General features: G+C 34.2%; 1 protein-coding gene across 1 annotated transcript; it reads left to right on the forward strand.

The window, feature by feature from the left end:
- Nucleotides 1-1,775: 1,775 nt before the first annotated feature.
- On the forward strand, nt 1,776-19,231 carry LOC130801804 (nicastrin). The gene is made up of 16 exons (XM_057665698.1): nt 1,776-2,298; nt 3,802-3,915; nt 4,187-4,301; nt 7,008-7,087; nt 7,230-7,306; nt 8,271-8,348; nt 11,326-11,397; nt 11,540-11,613; nt 11,883-12,015; nt 12,093-12,164; nt 12,953-13,072; nt 13,844-13,915; nt 15,373-15,513; nt 17,456-17,540; nt 17,637-18,078; nt 18,757-19,231. Exons 1-16 carry the CDS (start codon nt 2,199-2,201, stop codon nt 19,025-19,027), a joined length of 2,046 nt encoding a protein of 681 aa, XP_057521681.1. The 5' UTR covers nt 1,776-2,198; the 3' UTR covers nt 19,028-19,231.
- The last annotated feature ends 840 nt before the right edge of the window (nt 19,232-20,071 follow it).

A 20,071-nucleotide genomic window follows, 5' to 3' on the forward strand; every position in this document is an offset into this window, starting at 1 on the left:
TATCAAAAGGAGTTCAAAGAACTCTCAAATATGGAGAATTACAATAGAGAAGAGATAGGCTAGTGTTTGGCTTAGGGTGTATTTTGTGGATGATTACAATGTGAATGAGAGCTCTCTATTTATAAGAGAGATCTCACTAAGTAACATTAAGTACATTAAAACTATGAATAAATGATAATGAAACATCCCCAAGTATATGAAGAGTCAAAAACAACATCCTATGAACATCAAGAGTTAAACCTTTGCACTTCTTCATTAAATCCCATAACTCCCATGAATAGCTCATACTTCATTACCTCATCAATCCATACTTTTAATCACCATCATAAATCACAATCATCAAAACTCAACTTAATACACCCATTCATGACAAACTTATGGGATTTCATCCCAAGAGTCACTACATGAATGCACACACCAAATGTGCACTCAAGTCACACCATTCATAACATTTTCTTTTTTTATTCCCTTCCTAATTCATTCCTCTAACAATCTTTCTGCTCAAAACTTCAACAATAAACACCCCCTTTTCCTATCCCTAACCCAACCTTACTCAAATTCAATTTTCTATCACCCTACTAAGTTCGTCTGCGTATGCGATTCACTATCATTTATGTTTGCTATTCTATATGTAAAACCTATAAATCACTAATAACATTTGTGATCTAAGTTCACAAGGAAAAGCAAAATTAAAATTTTCTTTCCAAAATTTTTTCTTAAAAAATTTAAAAATGTTATTGTAAAATACCGTAATCAGGAAAGGCAAAAACCGTCAGCACGAAAAATTCCAAGGAGAGCAAAAAGCCATAGGAGACTGGCATTGCTTGCCTATCCTTAGGGCTAACATTGTGTTCATCCTCATTTTAATATTTTAATGATGCTTATGGTCCCCACATATCTTTCAATAACTTTATTTTAATACTAGGATAGAAACCCGTGCATTATACAGATTTTTAAATACGTTAATATTTTAATGGAATTTTAGATTGCAAATGATACTTCATATCTTTCCTAAAATTTAAAATTGTAATTATAGTAGTCTAACAATATAAATACCTGATTTTAATGATCAATTAATTAAATTTTATGTCATTTTAGTTTTAAATAACAATTGATGGAAAAGGGGCTATTATGTACTTCAAGTAATTTCCTAAATTGCAGTATAATTTTATATACAGTGTAATTTTACAGTATAATTTTCTAAATTGTGTAATTCCAATTACACTGGAATAAATGTAATTTATTCTGTAGTATAATTTTCTATGCGGTGTAATTCCAGAATTTTATCAGACAATAAATAATGTTCTACACAGTTCATTATATATTTCCCATTATAATTTTTTAAACAGTGCATTTATATATAACTGTGTAACTGGAATAATTGTGATTTTTTGCATCCATTAATGTATGAGTTTTTCCGAAAATATAATTTGTAAATATAGTAAGGGTAAAAAATGCAAATTAGTTAAATTCCATTAATATTAACCAATGAAAAAAGACAAATGGCATGTTCACAATCATACTTTCTTTTTGCTATTATATACTAAAATTAATAGAATGTATGATTTTAATATTTTTTATAATCTCAAAATGTTTCCTACTAACTTTATAAAATTATTTTTTTTATTTGTTGTAGTTCTTATATTTTTCCTCTAATTTTTTTAATATTATTTTAATATAATGTTTATAATCTTGAATTTACCTCCATTAAATTTATTATTTAATAAACATTATATCCCCTATCTATAACATTTTTTTTTATTTTCGTGAATATCCTTTGTCACAACTTCATTAATTAGCGTGAAGTTTCTTTCAATTGGATTACAAAGTAAGCTGAAAAAGAGAATCGAACCAGACGTTTACTTGAGAAAGGAGTATCTGAGACAAACCAGATTATCTTGATTCCTGTGGGGAAAAATTGGTAAAGGTTAAGCAGTTGAGCTTTCATTTCCGGATTTGTCTGCGGCCAGGGTAAAGGTAGTGATCGAGTGGTGCAGTATAGTACTTGTAATTGCTCCAGACTCCAAATTTCTCTTCTTTCTCTTGGCATATACGCAGCCAAAGCTCTGAAACATCAATTATCTGCTGGGTTTCTACATTTTTTTTCTGGGTTTTTGTTATCGGGATGAATTGGGTACTTTGAGGAAGAACATAGTAAGTTGAATTTCACTGCAAATGGGTATTTTGTAAAGGGTTTTATGCGATCTGCTCTGCCAATTTCAAGTTTTGCAATGGCTTCCTACAAGTATTGGTGTCTTGTCTTACTTTTTCTTTCACAGATTTCCTTCTCTTTATCTGGTGAGTGACTTGCTCAATATGCTTTAACGATTACAATAGCTGATTATCCATGTCTGATTTCCATTCTTTTTAAATAATTTGACATGCTAAATTTGGTTCTTTATGGGTACTTTTGATGGGTATTAGTTGTCAATACCAATAGTTCATTGTTTAGTTGGAACAATGGGTTCTTCTTTTCAATCCTATATTTGTTTTGATTTTGATTGATGTGTGCGGATACCTTTTAGGCTGTTATGTATGTGATATTGTATCGGATTTGAGCACTTGCCCATTTGGTAGTTGTGAAGCATAGATTGCCTTAGTTGCTTGTTTGTTTATGAAAGAATAGAATAGCTTGTGTGGTATATAGAAGATCACCCTCAAATTTAGGAGCTTTAGCTAGACTCTAGAGAATGTTTTAAACTGAGTACCCTTTGGTATCCTAATGTGTAAGGAAATGCATGTCGGGCAACATCTGTACCGTAGCAAAAGAGGGCGGGAGGTGCGGGGGGTGTTAGAATGGAAGGGTTGTGGTGTGAATCCTCCACACCGCTCACTTGAAATGTAAAAGAAGGTTAAACCTTGGTCTATGTCAGTATATCACTCCCTAATTTAACTACTTTTTGCTTAAAAACCACCAACTGAACTGTAATAAAGGAGTGATATAAATTTTTTAAAGAACTTGGATTAAATTACCCATTTAGGTGAAACTTCACATGCTGTTGTACATTCTTCAACATGTTGCATATACATTACGTGAAGCTTTTGCGCCAAGCCATGAAGAATGTTGGATAAATAATAGCTACCCTAATTTCATTTGTTCTTGTATTGGCCTTTTGGCATGGGGCGTAATTCACATACAGAAATTTTAAACCTACTATCATCATTTTCTTCACGGGGAAAATATTTCTGCTTGAATTATTGGGAATTTCATACACAAACTATCACTTATGTAAAATAAGCAATACCCAAAAATCAGTAAGTAAATTCAATAAATAATCAATACTAGCTAGATGCTCGTGCATGGCCCATTTCTATACTTTCACCGACAAGGAGTGTGGCAAGAAGGAAGTTATTAAAAATGAATGAACAATGAGCGCGGAGTTTCCTAAAAGTTGCTATATGTGATGTCTGGCAATTATGTTGGTGAATAGTTGTGCCTTGCTCAAACCAGCAGTATGTATATGAAAGCATATTATTGTGGAAGTTGTCTCTCCTATGAAATTTAATGACGCTTAGGATTTCTATGTCCGTTGAAGTCAGGTAAATAGAGGGATAGAGCATAAATAGAAGGAAGATGTCTGTTTAGATTGGCAATGGCCTCTTAATTTTATGCAGTATCTGTTCTTATTATATAAGTTTCCACCTTGTTCTAAATAATTTCGAGTGTCGTAAATTCAGTTCTTTCCACTCGTATACTGTGCACTTTATTGATTTTTTAGTTGAAGTTGATGGTAAATAAGTTGTCTTACAATCTCACTTCTACTAACTTTTGCAATTTTGAATGGAATTTGATAACTTTAGGGAAAGCCAACTCAATCAATTCGGTTCCTGATCTGGAGAGGTCAATGTATAAATTAATTGATGGCCATCCTTGTGTGAGACTTCTGAATCTTTCTGGGGAGATTGGATGTGCTAGTAAGTTTTCTCTCTTAAATAGAAGTATCCATCATAGTCTTATTTGATTTATCTTGCAAATCTCTTTGTAATTGAGACATGTAAATATGCCTTTTCATTTAAAATCCTTTTTTCATCTCAATGAAAAGAAAAGTATATAGGGGCTCAGGAAAGGAAAAATGAATATAAAAATAAAGAGGAAGAAATGTTCATATTCCTCTACTTTAGCTTTTTTAATACATGGATTTTTGATATTATCTTGTCTAATAAGTTGTATTATCCAAACTTCTAGATCCTGGACGCGAAAACGTAGTTGCTCCTATTGTAAAGTATCATGATTCTGGCATAATAAATCAGTTGTCTACTGTTTTACTCCCTTTGGATGAAGTTCAGAACTTCTTCAATCGGTATATACACTCATCTTCTGCAACTTACGCTTTGAATTTTGTTTCCGTTCTTGGTTTATTTTACCTCCTTATATACTTCTAAAGGTAATGATACATTTTCTGTGTAACTCAATAGAAGTGACCATGACCAATTCAATATGTCTATCCTTCTAAAGAGAGAAGTGTTTTATGTAGTATCTCTATTATCCTATCTTTAGTTTGCTCCGAAACATCCTGTTCACTAGAATTGAGAACTTTATAGTCTCTTTTAATTTCACTTCTATTAAAAATCATATGAATAATATGGCCTTATGTCTTTGATCAATAAGGAAACCTTGGGAAAATTATTTGGTTAGAATCGTTTTGTTTATTAATCTTGCATCTTGTTTGGTAAAACTGTTAGTAGTTGGCTCTATCCATGCTTTTCAATTTTCTGAAGTTCTAAAATCTAGTAGCTTGTAACTCGTAAGAAATTGAAGAATTTTTCTTAGATACATTCTGACAACTTGGAAAACCTTATGTTGCCTGTCAGATACATCTTTTCCTTAGTATGCATTGTTCAGTTTTACCTATCTTTCTCATCTTCAATTTTTGCAATTCTTGGTGCGGTTTTTGTATTTTTTGGAGTACTTATGTACTATCTTTTGTTTGCAAGTTTATGACATTGAGTTTTGGCACAATCATTAAATGAACACATGTGATAAGGGGAGAGTCTGAGAGATATAAAAGAAAGGGCATGTTCCCATATCATGATATGACGAGGAGAGAGAATGAGAGGAATGACATACTTGAAAATATTTTTTGTACATAATCCCGAACAAACCAATGGATAGTGCTGTACTTTAGTATATATTAGAAAATTCTTGTTCATCTCATTGAATCAACTCTAAAAGTTGGTTCAGTATCTACATTTCTTCAAATTGTTTTCCGTTTGTTGAAATTTGACGTAGGAGTTGTATCTTACACACCCCCAATTTTCAAGATTTTCATAGCATCGTAGTTTATATCTTTGGAAAAACTACTAATCTCTTTGTCCCACCAAATTTTGCTCAATAGGCAATTGATGAACAAACCAAGAAATGTGGGTAAAAGTAGTGTTTTATAAGGATGTGGGAGAAATGTGTGGATGAGATGAAAAAATAAGTTAAATATGTGGATCAGTATTGTAGGTCATGGCCAAAAATAGAAATGGTGCTAATATGGTGAGATAGACTAAAAAAGACTACATACGAAAGTTAAATTTTGTGACACAAAGGGTGTATATATATTTATATGTTTTTTATGCTCATGATCATAGGGTGAACTTGTGATGATTGTGTTGATTTGATAAAGACCGGAAAAATCATTGGGAAGGGGATAGATTAGGAGTTGGCATGCTTCTATGAAAGTGGTAAATTGGTAACAATAAAATACTGCTTGAATGAAGCGTTTACTTTGTGGATCTAAAGTCTTTAAACTCAAATAGAGCACTTTTACCTCCTTTTCCACTCTTACATGCCTTGAGTGAGAAGGGATAAACAATGATCTATATTGGGGTGAAAGTGGATTAAGTCGAATAGGCCCTATTATCTATCGACATGTGAAAGGCTATCTACAATGTGCTTCTATCTGTGTACATTGGTCTGTTTCTAGTAGCGTTTTATGTTAATACATAAGTCTCCGCCTTTTTTTGAATCTTAGTCATACGTGTATAAATCAACAATGACAACAATACATTGCTTAATGCTCCACTAAAGTGGTTCTCACCTAAGCTGAGGGATAAGGATGATTCGAATGCTAATGTATACAGAGTTACCCATGCACTAACAAAGAGACCATTTATGTCTATACATTTTATTTTGAATGGACTGAATATTATTGTTGTCCTTATGCCGTATTAGCTATGTTACTTGGACTTTGTGTTAAGCTTAGTACCCATGTGGGATCATCAACTCTCCGACATTGGTATGTCACATTGATGCTCCAATATGGCCAAAATCAAGGAAATTTCACAATCCCGAGTCCAATACTTGTTCATACACCTGTGTGTGACACAAGTACCCGAGTTTGAGTAGCATTATTATAGTACTTACAAGTAATTTACTCTAATTTATGAAATTGAGATTCAATTTTTTGGTTTGCTTTTTATATTGCACAATGCAGTGAGTTATTGTCAATGAAACCAAAGACTTATGGAGTTATGGTTGTTGGTGTTGGATTATAATAGACTAGTGTAAATGACTCACTAAATCATGCAAGTTTTATTGGCTCTATTTAAGTGAATCTACAAATGATATTTGCAATAAAAAGCCATTTGGAAATAGCCTCCTTGTTTAGAAAGTACAAGGGTTAGGTTATGTATATCCGACCCCTCCTCTTATACCCTTATCCCAAGCACTGTAATGTTGGTGTCATAGTCCAAAAACAAGGCCGCATCCCTGTATTGCGACCGTATCATAAAGGATTTTGGGTTTACCATGACAGAAATATAGTCCGCATTCACCATAAAATCATCCTCATTGATCACATAATCAGTATTGTGATCGTTACCGAGACCGTGACCATTACGTATTTTTGCACTATGATTGATGTCTCTTTTGTAATTGAAGTTCAAAAATGGTATACTCCTGTATATTTACAGCTCTAGTTTGATTGTAATTACATGGTAGTTCTGTGTCTTTCTGAAAAATGATATGTCAACTCTTTATCTACTGATGTTTGTGTTGTTTGATGTATTTTTGGTCTCAGAGTTTCAACAGATCCTGATTTTGGAAAAAATGTTGCTGGTGTCTTAATTGAGGCAGAAGCTATTAAAGATAAGTTAAAAGGTTTGTACAACAACAATTTTCTGGTCATTGGCAGTATAAGAAACATATCATGTGTATTTTTTTATAACTCATGTTATTGTTATTTTGTATGTTTTTTGTTGAAATCAAGGGAAGAATTGACTAGAAATTTTAACATTTACAGGATTTTCTCCAGATGAAAAGTTTCCTCTATCCAAATTTTCTCCCTACAAAAATGTCACTTATGAATGGAATTCTCAAGTATGTGTTTTCCTGTCATCTTAATTGTTGTACCTTCAATGTAAAAGGCTCATTAAATCATGTGTACTTATTTGTGTGAATCGATAGAGTTTCAATTACAAACAATCTAATTGTTATTACAACTTACAAGGGTACAACTTTACATTAGATCCCTTATCTCCGTAGGTGGAGGGCACTTAGTGGTGATGGGGTAGTGCAATGCTGTTGTTCATTGTGATTCGGCAGAATAACATGAGATACTGACATAAAAATGTTTTGATTTGTCACTAATCCAAATGGAGAGAGAATGTCAAGGACATCAAGAGTCATTCCACACATGTAGAACTGAGCTGTGGTGGAATATATAAATTCATCTTAGGTCATACCTAATATGATATCATGGATGCTATGTTTGTTCCCATTTAAATTGTACATAGGTTGTTACCCATATTTCTTAGTGTGTCATTGTTTCATTATGCAAGATTAAGAATTATAATGTGTTGTGGTGAGTGCTTTGTTTCTGCTCAAGATTTATAAGTACAAACCCTTGTGGTAGCTAATTTTTAATGCTTTCTTTTGACTTCATCTTGGAATCTATAATGAAGGACCTCTTATTCTTTCTAGGAATGGTTTCATGTGTGCTATTTACATGATTCTTGGTTCCACTTCATGCAAACCTCCATCAAAAGTATTGCTGCATTCATCCTTGTGTTCTAGGTAAAGTGTACTCAAGGGTCTTAGGAAAGAAAAGCACTGCCCTAAAAAAGAAATGAACAAAGAAGATGATAGGAGTAGTTCTTAATCTCTCTTCTCTTCCCTAGAAAATTATAACCCTTCAGTTTTTTTCCTGCTGTATGCAAAACTTAATGTTCAGACAGGAAATGTCATTGGGAAATTGCTTTTTGCTTAATATCGAGGAAATAGGTTTTTTTCATTTCTCAGTCATTTTTCTCCCAGAAAGTTACATAACACTTGCTGTTTTCAGGGATCAGGCATCATGTGGCACCGCTACAATTTCCCTGTATTTTTGCTGTCAGAGAACAATACATCAGTCTTGAAAGAGGTATTTGCTTCTTTTTATAGCAACTAGAATTTTTAAATTATACTTGAGTAGATGGATGTTAAGACACAAAATGTACTTGGTGAAGGCAATCTGTTATATTCCGAGTAAAGGTCATATTTGGGTATGGATCCAAATTTATTATATTGCAAAGTCTTAGCTTTTGAGCAATAATACCGATTTGTGACTTTCATGTGTCTAAAAAGTTAGCACATGAACTCAGGGATAAGAATACTCTTATTTGTTTTGTGTATATGAGAAAGAAAGTTTAAAAGCTTTTCGTGCTAATTTAAACTGAAGGGGCATGTTTCAAGACTTGAAAAGAGTCCTCACCATAAGTGTATTATGAAAGTTGCAATGGCAAATCCTTATGTATCATTCACTGATGTATGCTTATAGTTAACAAATTGAATGGTTCTGTCAAGCCCTGATATATATCTTGCCTCTCTAACAATCCAAGAAAACAGAATAGTAATGAAGAATGTATTATTGCAGTAATTAAAGTATTACACAGGGATATTCGAGGTATCCTTTGCTCCAAGTGTTTCCGCCTCTTTCTTTTCCCAAAGAATAAAGCTTGCCCCTCATACCCCACTAGCCTTTATATTTTATAGGCTTTGGGAGGGAGACAACAAGAATTATTTAATCTAACAAACTCCTAGAACACACTACTAAAAACCGGTCCACAAAAAGGCACACAAAACAAAATAAATCTTATTTAATAACAAAAGACCCACAAGACTCTTTTCTTCATTTCCCGCTATGGCGACTCATGTCTCTCCTTCCCTGCCGGCTGTATGTATACTTCAAAGCTGGATGCTGCTGCCCCTCAACAGATTCAAGTATAACCGTACCAATTAAAAAAGAATGTTATTCAAATGAGTTTGAACCTTAAAGTAAGTAATATAGTCTCACATGCTTACTAGCTATACCAACTACTTTTAAGTGATTTTTTCTAAGAACGAAGGGGGTAAGCTTGATATTAGTTGAGAGGAGGTTTGTTTGAATGGGTAATTTGTTAATTAGAACAGAGTAAGAATAGATAGAAGGTTTGTTATAAATGGGAAGATATAGGGAGATACATTTTCTGAGTTTTGAACTTTACCTTGCTTTTATTTGTTTGTTATGGGGGACTCCAGCTCGTTGGAAGCTTGGGTTTATTTTGGAATCTCCAGTTGAATAGTTCAGGTTAGTTTCTCAGTAAACAAAGCTAATGCGATCAGCAGTACACATTTCTGGAATGATGGATTAAGCTACCCTCTCACAGTGGGAAGAGTCGAAAAAGCTGAAGTTTGCAGGCGTCTAAGGATCTCTAACTCAAAAACTCACTGACGTTTTGACATATGTGCAGCAACAATTGTTAGTTTGTCACAGCCATTTGAAGTTGGTGCCAATTAGGGAGGAACAAGTGGAGATCCTAAATGAGATTCAAACCACAATGTTACAGTGAGTGGAGTCAATGGAGTGCGGAGATTCATGGAGTGCTTTCTTTGAGTTTGGAGGAGGGAACAACTCTAAAATGTTGAATTTTGTCTTGAATGAGCCTTGTGATGTTTTTCCTAACATATCCGATGCAATTCGATGCGGCTTTGTTTTTGCTCATAACAACTACAACCTTTTCAAACCTTTGACCAATTTGCTGGAGTTCTACCAGCGGCAATTTCTCTCTTTTCCCAGAGATGAACATAAAGTCGACAACAGAGTTGTCAACTCTGCATGAGTTTCATCCTGCTGATCTTGATGACTGGAAAACTTGGTAACCGGTATTGCTAAGAACAATCTTAAGTGAGGTACATTAATAGAAGAAGCTTTGTTTGAGAATTTATGCTGTTTGAAGAGATAAAGAGAGAGAGAGGGGGGAGAGATAGTACTATCAGAAGGGAATGAAAGTTTGTTGCAACTAGAGAGGAATAGGGAGAGAAAATACTATTTGAAGGATTGAGAAGTTTATTTATCTTTTAGTCTGTTAGTTATATAAGAGTCCCAGGGTCTTCAAAACTAGTGTCTAACTTTCCATCTCGTCCGCAGATTTATTATTAAGATTAGTTGCTTTCTCTTGAATCTGCTTTCTCTTAAATTTCCCATAAGTAGCTCAGCAATACTTATGCGTGAAGTTGTAGTGATGTTTTCGATCAACTATCAAACAGAAAAAACCTCATTATTACAAGGGTAAGGTTTTGCATCCAACCTCATCTAATCCTGTCTAGGCGGGAGCCACATAGTGGTATTGGGTAATGCAATGTTGGTCTCTCTTCAATCTGCATCTTAAAACTGCAATTTCTGTTTTCATTGTCAATAAAGACAAATTGAGATGACTTGGAGAACAGGAGTGGAAAATGATATGAAGGATCTAGACTTACAAATTAATATAGTAGAAAATCGGAATGAAAGGAGAAGAAGAATCCATGTGGACAACCATTAGAAGTTAGAACTGATATATTGGTTCATGTAGCCGCCCCAATCTTTCGGGATTAAGGCATTGGCATTGTTTAATTGTCGATAAATACAATATTTAAATCCTTTTTTGTAATTTTTTAAAATCACATTTAGTTGTTAGGCTTCTGCAATGTGTTCTGTATTTTATTTTTAAAAAAAATCCTTGATCAGAAGATACTAGAGTAATGATCCAAATGATTAATGAAAATATCTATTCTGTAGTGTCAGTGGTAATAATTTGTAAAACAGAACTTTCTATTGTCTGCTTTGACTCTTAATAATCTCCATGGTTCTTAATTACTCACGCGTGTTATTCTAAACTACTTTATGGAAATTTTTTTTTTCTGTCTTTTGTTACGTCATACAAATCCGACCTAGTTAAAATGAATTCCCTTGTCAAGTTTAGGGTATTTTAAGAGCTGCTTGTCCTGATTTTTCTTATTCCATCTTGTGGCCTGTTTTTTACTTTTTATTTTTTATCAAGTTACCCAAATCATTTTTATGTTGTTTTAGATAGTCTTAGGTTTCAAATTGGTAAATGCAGGTTGCTGCCAAGAACGAAAAGAATAATAGGCCATACAGTCATGATGTTGCTGAATTTGAACTTGTTATGCAGGTGGAGTATCTTGATATTATCAGTTTTATCGCATATAAGACTATTCAAAAATCAGTTGCTTAAAGATTCTAAAAATCAATTTTTAGTTGGTTACATTTGTCTCCTATTAATAACACTTTGTTTTGTGTATTTTTGTTAGTAGACAACAAAATCTGACACTCGTGATTCAGAATCTTGTCTGAAAGCAAGAACCTGTCTTCCCCTAGGTGGATATAGGTGAGGTTTCTTCAAAATTTTCCAATTATATATATTGACGAAATATATATAAATTTGTGTATTTATATATGATTTTCGTCAATTGTATTTATAACACTTTGTTTTGTGTATTTATGATAGTATACAACAAAATTTGTTTTGTGTATTTTTCTTGTCACTTATCACTTGGTTCTTTTTTGTTTATTTTTCTTAAAAGATAGTTTTCTGCTCTCTTTCCTCAATTCTTATCTTGATAACCGTACGTTTATGTTTGTTGGTCTGAAGGGCAGTGTTTGGTCTTCTCTTCCTCCCATCGTTGAATCGTCCTCGGATGTTGCAAAGCCTATTATATTAGCAATGGCATCTATGGACACTGCTTCAATTTTCCGTGACAAAAGCGTTGGTGCAGATTCCCCATTATCCGTAAGCTCAAGCTTAATGATGGATTTTTGTAATAGTCTTGGATGAGTTGATGCTTAGGCTGTTTTGAATCTTTGTAGGGATTGGTTACTCTGTTGGCCGCTGCTGATGCTCTTTCTCGTTCAGATTATTTGAAGAACTTTAAGAAGCAGGTGACTGTTATTTCCCATTATATTGGAGCTACTTTTTGTTCTATGAATGACTACTTTTTAAATCTGATGGATGGAAATGGGAGCACAATAACTTTAAGAACCAAACTTATATGAGAGCCGTGAGAACTAGGTTACTTTTTGGCAAAAAAGGTTGCACTTAATTGGAAATTTCAGAAAAAAAACAAAAAACTGACAAAAAAGTGTTACTTTTTACATATAAAGTGTTCTTTTTTGGCAAAAAAACTATTACTTTTCAGGCAATTGTTTTCCTCAAGAAAAAAAAATTAGGAAAAAAAGCTAACGTGTCAAAAAGTGTTCTTACTTTTTACTCAAAAAGGTGTTACTTTTTGGCAAAAGATGTTATTTTTCAGACAATGATATTTTCCAAAAAAATCTAGAAATAAAAAAAATAAAAGAAAAGAAATTGACAAACTAACAAAAATGTGTTGCCTTTTACATAAAAAGCTGTTACTTTTTGACAAAAGTGTTACTTTTAAGAGACATAAGTTTGGTTCTCATATAAACTTGGTTCTCACTTAAATTTCTTTCTATATATATAATTCTTGCTAGTTTATTCACAGTGAAGTATTGCTATGAAGTACTGCCATATAATTCTTGCTTTTTTATTTGCTCTTTTAATTATTTAAACTTCACTTGTATGGATGGATCGGTCTTTTCTGGGTTCTTTTTCCTCTTTCAGGGTCAGGTGGGAGGTTTTGAGTGGCACATTATGAACTTGTTTATCAGTTTCTTTTCATTTGTCTTATTCTAGTTCACTTACATTGCAGCTTGTTTTCCTGATTCTTACCGGAGAAGCCTGGGGTTTCCTTGGTAGCCGAAGATTCTTACATGAGCTTGAACTGCATTCAGATTACGTTGCAGGGCTCAATAGCGCATTAGTTGAAATGGTAACGGGTTGTTGTGTATCTCCTTTCGAGTTGTAGTATTCTTTTCCATCCCAAATTTGCTGTCACTGATGACTTACTTAAATGTTGAGAACCATACTCTTAGACATAGTTACTTGGAATGCAATACGGTTTGGAAAGTGGGAAGGGGAATGTAGGACTTTACCTAAGGTGACTCCGGAATGAAGGGTATTTTTGGTATTATAAGTACTAAAATTAAAATAGAAAACAAAAAAGGGGGAAAGAATACTCCTAGAAAATAATAAGAGAAAAAAATAAGACAAGGAAAAGCAAAAAATAAAAAAAGAAAAGAAAAGAAAAAGGGAGACAAAAATAACATGAATCACGTGATATGTGTAATGTACATGAGTTTGTTTGTTTGTCCTCTTCTAAAGTAATGGGCCAAGCCCAGTAACAAGTCTTTGTACAGTACTAACTCGATGCCTTTTGAACAGGGTATGATCTTAGATGGAGTGCGTCTCAAAAGATGTGTAGTACCTTGCAATAAGAAAGCCATTCCACACATTTTGTTCAAATGTCGTTTTTTTTTTTTTTTTTTTTTTTTTTTGTAATTAACAGTAGTATGCATGCATTTATGTTGAAGTGCAGGCTTACATCCAGGGATTTACATTTACGTACTTATAAATTAGAACTTACTGCATTTTGGAAATGCTTATATGTTCCACCTTTTTGTTGCATTGTTTGACATCCGAGTTTATGCTCATTTATTGTTAGTCTTTGCTGATTGGTATAGTTCCGATTTGTTATGTTCAGGTTCTGGAAGTTGGGTCCATTGGAAAAGGGTTCGATGGTGCTGTGAAGAGTTTTTTTGTTCATCCATCCAGTGTAAGAACTCAGTTTCTCTCGATATCATCATGATCCAAAGCTTTCTGTTACATCTTGTATCTGAAATGTTGACAAGAGCTGTGTAGTGAACAAATTGGCATACAGTTAATTACCGAGGTGTCTTGATGGTTGTAGTATGTCAATGGAAATATGTTACGGATTGAGCAATTTTGTGAAGTAGAACAAATAAGAGAGTAGATCAATAGATGAGACCTAGGTTCGATTCTCATTGACCCTCGTCCCCCTCCCCTAGCCTATCCTGTAACCAAAAAAAAAGAGTTTCAGTAATGGATAGTGCCTTGACAATGAAGCTAGCAAGTTGCTCCTCCTCCAAGTAGAGAGCCAACTCAATATAACTCTTTGCAAAGCAGATTTCTGGACAATTCCTCTGTCTCTCTAAACCCAACTTTTTATACATTTTACTTGCCTACTTTACTTTGCACTACTCCACACTATTTTTGTGAATTCTAACCGTGATTCCGCCTTGATGATGCTATGTGAATTATTGTGTTGTCCATCCTTGCCCTTCTTGCTATGCCTATGATGTGTGAGAAGCTCAAGAGGCTTACGAGAGAAGCTATTACACAATATGGTTTGAAAAGGCTCATTGAGGAGCTTTCGCTGTTTATGATATCAATGATGGGAATATTACTCTTCTTTCTGTCTTTTTTAGGGGCAGGGGTGGTGAATTGAATATGAAGTCTTTTCATTAATAAATGATCATGCATCAGAAATAGGAGTGGATTGAAGTATCAGGCTGCTGTATTTTTAGGGTTTTGGGTATTTTGGAATGAGGATCCAACTTTTGACCAAGTTTGTGTTGTTGTGTACTATGATGATGTATGTGTATATATCGAAACATATAAAATTTAAAAACAATGATGAGAGCAACAGGATTCTGGAACCAGGAACATACTTAATACCGCTGACTTATCTGATTCAAATTACTTAAACTAGAACGGACTATTACCTAAAAAAACAGAAATCTGTAATCTGATTTTGGCTCAAAATGTGCAGGTGATTCAAAATGTGCTCACCAACAATCTCATAGTGACAGGATTTTGTAACTGACAACTTACCTGTATATGATGTCAAGTCTAGTAACCAGAGCCATTTTAAATCGAACTTATATGTCGTCAACTGAAAACCAAATATGATCTAACTTTTAAGATGAATGCTTATCCCTTTGCTGTTGCATGTTGTGGTTCTATCCTCATATCTTCCTCATCGCTCCCCTGCTCATGTAAACACTTACTCGGGACAGGTGTGGTAGTGTTCAATTGTAGAACGCTGCCAGCCTTTCTCGGGATTGCAAATGACAATTGTGACTTTTGATTTGTTCTGCTCGCATTGAATATCAGTTACATTTTTGGGATATCAATATTTTTTGAGATTGGATTTGTGCTTCCCGTTTGTTGAAACTGCTTGTATGATGATAATTTGCATCATTATGACAGGAATCAAAGGCGGTAAATGCGACATTTGATGCTTTGCAAAGTGCCCAAGTTTCACTAAAATTCGATGACATCAAAATTTCAGCAGCTAGCATTTCAAATCCCGGAGTCCCTCCGTCTTCATTAATGTCCTTTTTGAATAAGGTTAGAATTATTGCTAGTATGTATTTTGCTATCGGTACAATTTATGGCTATTACCCACTTCATCTTTTTGGTAAAATACTAAAGATTTTGTTACCCTCAATCGTTTCACCTATAATATAGAAATTAATCAAAAAATCGAGAAAACTAAGTGACATTTGTTAGTAAAACTCGACTCCAATCTCCAAAGACTTGGCCTTGAAATCAGAACTTGAAAAATATACCCCCTATAATATGTTGGTTACTTTCTTTCTGTGTGAACTATCAACCCCCAATTTTCTAGTAGAACTATCTTCCATACTTTTAAGTTTCATATGCCAACCGTTTTTAATCCTAGCTTTTCACAAATCCAAAACATCTTTCCATTTCCCAATCAAGGGAAAGATATCAAAGAACACATGGATACAAGAGGCAAAATGATTAGAAGTGCTTTCTACTTAGAAGAACACCCTTAGTTGTGATCTAGTCTTTGATCATCGTGCAAGGGGGAAAACGGGTGAAAGCGCCCGCGGGGGGGGGGGGGGTTGGGGGACTTTAGGAATAGGCTTATCTCTTCTAAATTTCAAAAGCAAGAAAAAAGCAAGCAGAAATTTTCTCAGCACTAACTGTTTACAGAAAAAGAGGTATCTCATCATGCCATTTCAAACTTTTAGAATCCAAATATCCTAAGATGAAATTTTCATCCCAATCTTTCTTGAAACTTTAACATATGAAACCATTTTAGTGAAAGTTTATCAACCACAAACCTAATAAGAACTCAATTAAGTAACTCCTAGATTTTTGTTGCCCTCAAAACTAACTCTTAGAATTTCTCACATATTGTAAAACAACGTAGGTACCTTTATAGAAACAATTAAAAATAATGCTAAGGAAGGTGCTTAAGTACCATATTTTTGAGAGTAGTGGTGTTAACAAAGTACTTTAGTTTTCTTTCATATGGGTAAGCCTAATATGAATTCACTTTTTATTTTTGTAATTTTAAGCTTCACTGGTCACGATAATGAGCATGAAGTAAAAGTAGATTGGAAAACTCAAAAGTGTACTTCTTAACTACCCCCTTCTTGACATAAGTTTTGAAATTCATGCTGCTAGCGATTTATGAATTTTGTGAGATCCCAAATCGAAATCTACTTTAAATGATAACCAAGAGCTTAAGGGCGGGCTTATTCATTCCATTGCCACCAAACTAGTCGAAGATTCCAAATCTTAAACACCACCAACCAAAAATGGCTTCAAAAAAGTGCACATCTCTATTGAATTGAGTTTATCTCGTTGGGTCTATACTTTCTACCTTCGCATGAAAAGCACACAAGACTAAACACACCAAGACTCAGACCATGTAATGAAATGGAGCATTAATCTTGTCACCTTTAAGCTCAATTCTTAAAAACAATACATCTTGATCATCCACTTCCTCACCTTGAACCTCAACATGTGGTCAACCACTGGTCATATTGCACACAATATTTCTTTTTTTAGCTTCAATATCTGTTCTGATTTTCGTAATCAACTTGGAAAATCCACGAAATAGGTGGGAGTATGAGAGTAATTGTTGATTGGCCTTGAGATTTAGTTGTGTTAATACTGTTAATGGCAGTTGGTCCAAATGAGGAATGTATTGAAATGAAGGGCAAATTTGTACAATCGTTACGTTTTTTCTACATAAGGAAAGTGTAGCCACCAAAATGAAACGTGTGGAAAGCATTGCAACTAAAAACACGGAGGAAGTTTATCAAACTATTTTCAATAAGTTGAGCTATGAATAATATTTGGGATTGATGGTCAGATCTCGAAAGTCGTCAAGCTGTTATTTTTGTGAACTATTTTCTGGGTTTTCTTATACTGATTTGAATTTTGACGACTAATTTTTTATATTTTTTAAGCTAAAACCATCATATATTGGCGTTTTGTGATTTTCTGCTTACTATCTATGTAATCTTTGCAGAACCCTCAAACATCCGGCGTTGTCTTAGAAGATTTTGACACCAAGTTCGCAAATGAGTTTTATCATAGCCACCTTGACGATATCTGTAAGTTTACAACTTTACATCTATTCCTAAAATTTTCTTTCTGTTAAAGAAACAGGATATGTAAACCAACAAAATGTTATTTTTCCAATACTGCAGCAAACATCAACTCCACGTCCATAGTAGCTGCAGCGTCCCTAATTGCCCGTTCTCTGTACATACTTGCCACTGACATGAAGAACTCAGATACATCGGACCTGGATGTTATCCATGCCAATGCCTCTTTGATTGAAGAACTTTTGAATTGTCTTGTGAAATGTGATCCTGGTTTGTCTTGTGGGCTGGTCAAGAATTATATATCGCCTACAACTACCTGCCCTAGCAGTTATGTTGGAGTTATTGTTGATGATCCTTCATCTCCACCCTATCGTGGGTATTCAAGCGATATATCGAGATTTATTTGGAACTTTTTAGCTGAGAAGACGGCCACAAAGATGGACAGTTCTGGTTCGGATTGTCAACAAGGTTGTAGCGATAAAAGTGATTTGTGCATCAAAGCAGAGACTGAACTGAAAGGTGTCTGTGTCAGATCCACTACCAGGTAACAACAGTTCAAATAACCATCCCTCTTAATCGTATATTAGCCGAAGGGAAATAGTTCAGTTATGATTGACAATTGACAACGGTTGTGTAGTGTCCGTCCTACATAGAACAGTCCACCTTTATCTCTCTGACTGGCTCTAAATGGTAGACTATGTTACTTGGACTTGGGTAATAATGTTGGATACAGGTACTTGTCCAAGTGTTGGATACGTTTAAATATTCAATTTTACGCCTAAAAAGAAGTGTCTAAGTGCCATACCAATGTCCGAGGATGAAGGATTGGACACAGGCACGTAAAGCAAAATGAAGAGTCCGAGTAACGTAGATGGTAGAAGTCTTTGCTTGGATATATGTTGGTGCTCGAGTAGAGACAGGTTTATGACTTGCCCACTCATTAGGTTTCGATGTTTGCTAAAACTACCCTGACTAGCATGATTGTTTGTGCCTGATAAATTTTGTCACAAAATTTAGTATAAGTCTCTTAATCATAATATGATTGATGCTGCAACGTAAACTCAAAACACGAGCAGGGACAAGGCAACTATGATGTAAGTTATTCGAGTGAAAAAAAACTTGCAAGTAAAATAGGTTAGATTTATCATGTGCTGATGATGGTTTATACTTGGTTTGGCCTTTGGCCTTTGCCATATTGACTATAAATTTCAACCCGTTTCAGGTATGTGCCTGCGTATTCAACCCGTCTCGAGTATGACTCTGGATCCGAATCCTGGAAGGTGCTGCCTCCAAATTCATCAGATCCGATGGGCGTAGCAGACCCTGTTTGGACTGAAAGCAATTGGGATTCCATTGGCCTAAGAGTATATACACATCACGATGTAGCTTATGACCGTCTTATCCTGTTCGCAGGTTTAGGTATAACCGGCTTCTCTTATCTTGCCATTGAAATTACCAAGTCGATTATGACTAAATCTTTGAAGAGGGATTAGGTTATGGGGCTCATTTTTTTCTCATATAAACTAATTTGTTGTGACACTAAAACATATATATGAATTAAGGTTAGGACTTGGATTCCTCATTTTAGCTGCTTAGATTGTGACATGCCGTTCTGAAAACTAGGGTATTTGGTGGATTCAAGTGTTACTTTTTTAGATTTTAAAAAATTGATATTCAAATGTATGATTTGGTATTGATTACTCTGTCTGTCCTACGAGATTTTCACCCTTTCCTTTTTAGTCCGTCCTTTTACTTTGCTATACTTCTTTTTATGAAAAAGTTTTTACCTCTTTCTCTATTCTCCTGCCACACATTTCAACTGTTTTTTAATGTTATCCACACAATTTTAATGGTTCTAGCATTTTCTAATCTTTGTGTAAAATCTCATTGTTGCAATTAGAGGTGTTAAAGATGACTCAATATTCACCTGACCTTGTGGGTACAAAACTCAATTTTGAGCCGACTCAAAACATCTAATCTGAAATCAATCAGATGACTTAATTTTGAGTATATTTTAAAAGTTAAAGACAGCATGGGCTGTGACATTCTGTTCTGTAATGGGAAGCATTTGTAGCCTGTAAACCAGAATCATAACTTAACCATCAGTATATGTTTTCTTCCAGATTTCAATCTGAATTTTGGTGTTGACTTTCTGTATAATTGCTATAATATTGCATTACCTTAATACCCACTTGAAGTTTCTAATTGGATAATATTGTTGAGAGCATTTGAATTGTGTACATAATATTAAAAGAGAAAAAAAAAATTTGTAGATGAATGATGTGGTGAGGAGTGAGGACATTCCTATAAATGGAAAATGTGACAAAGTTGAAGATACAAATTAAAATGGAAACTGATAAATTTAAAAATATAGAGGGACTATCAAAAACGAAGATATAAAGAATCTTATGTTTGTTTAGTGGTTGAGGATTTTTTCTTTCGCACTTGTGATAAAAATTTAATTCTCACCGTATATGAAAAATTAAATTATTTCTCTCCTCTATAAAATATAGAGGTTTTCTATCTATTGCTAAATT

This window comes from Amaranthus tricolor, chromosome 15 (genome assembly GCF_026212465.1).
Source record: "Amaranthus tricolor cultivar Red isolate AtriRed21 chromosome 15, ASM2621246v1, whole genome shotgun sequence".
Classification (NCBI taxonomy): domain Eukaryota; kingdom Viridiplantae; phylum Streptophyta; class Magnoliopsida; order Caryophyllales; family Amaranthaceae; genus Amaranthus; species Amaranthus tricolor.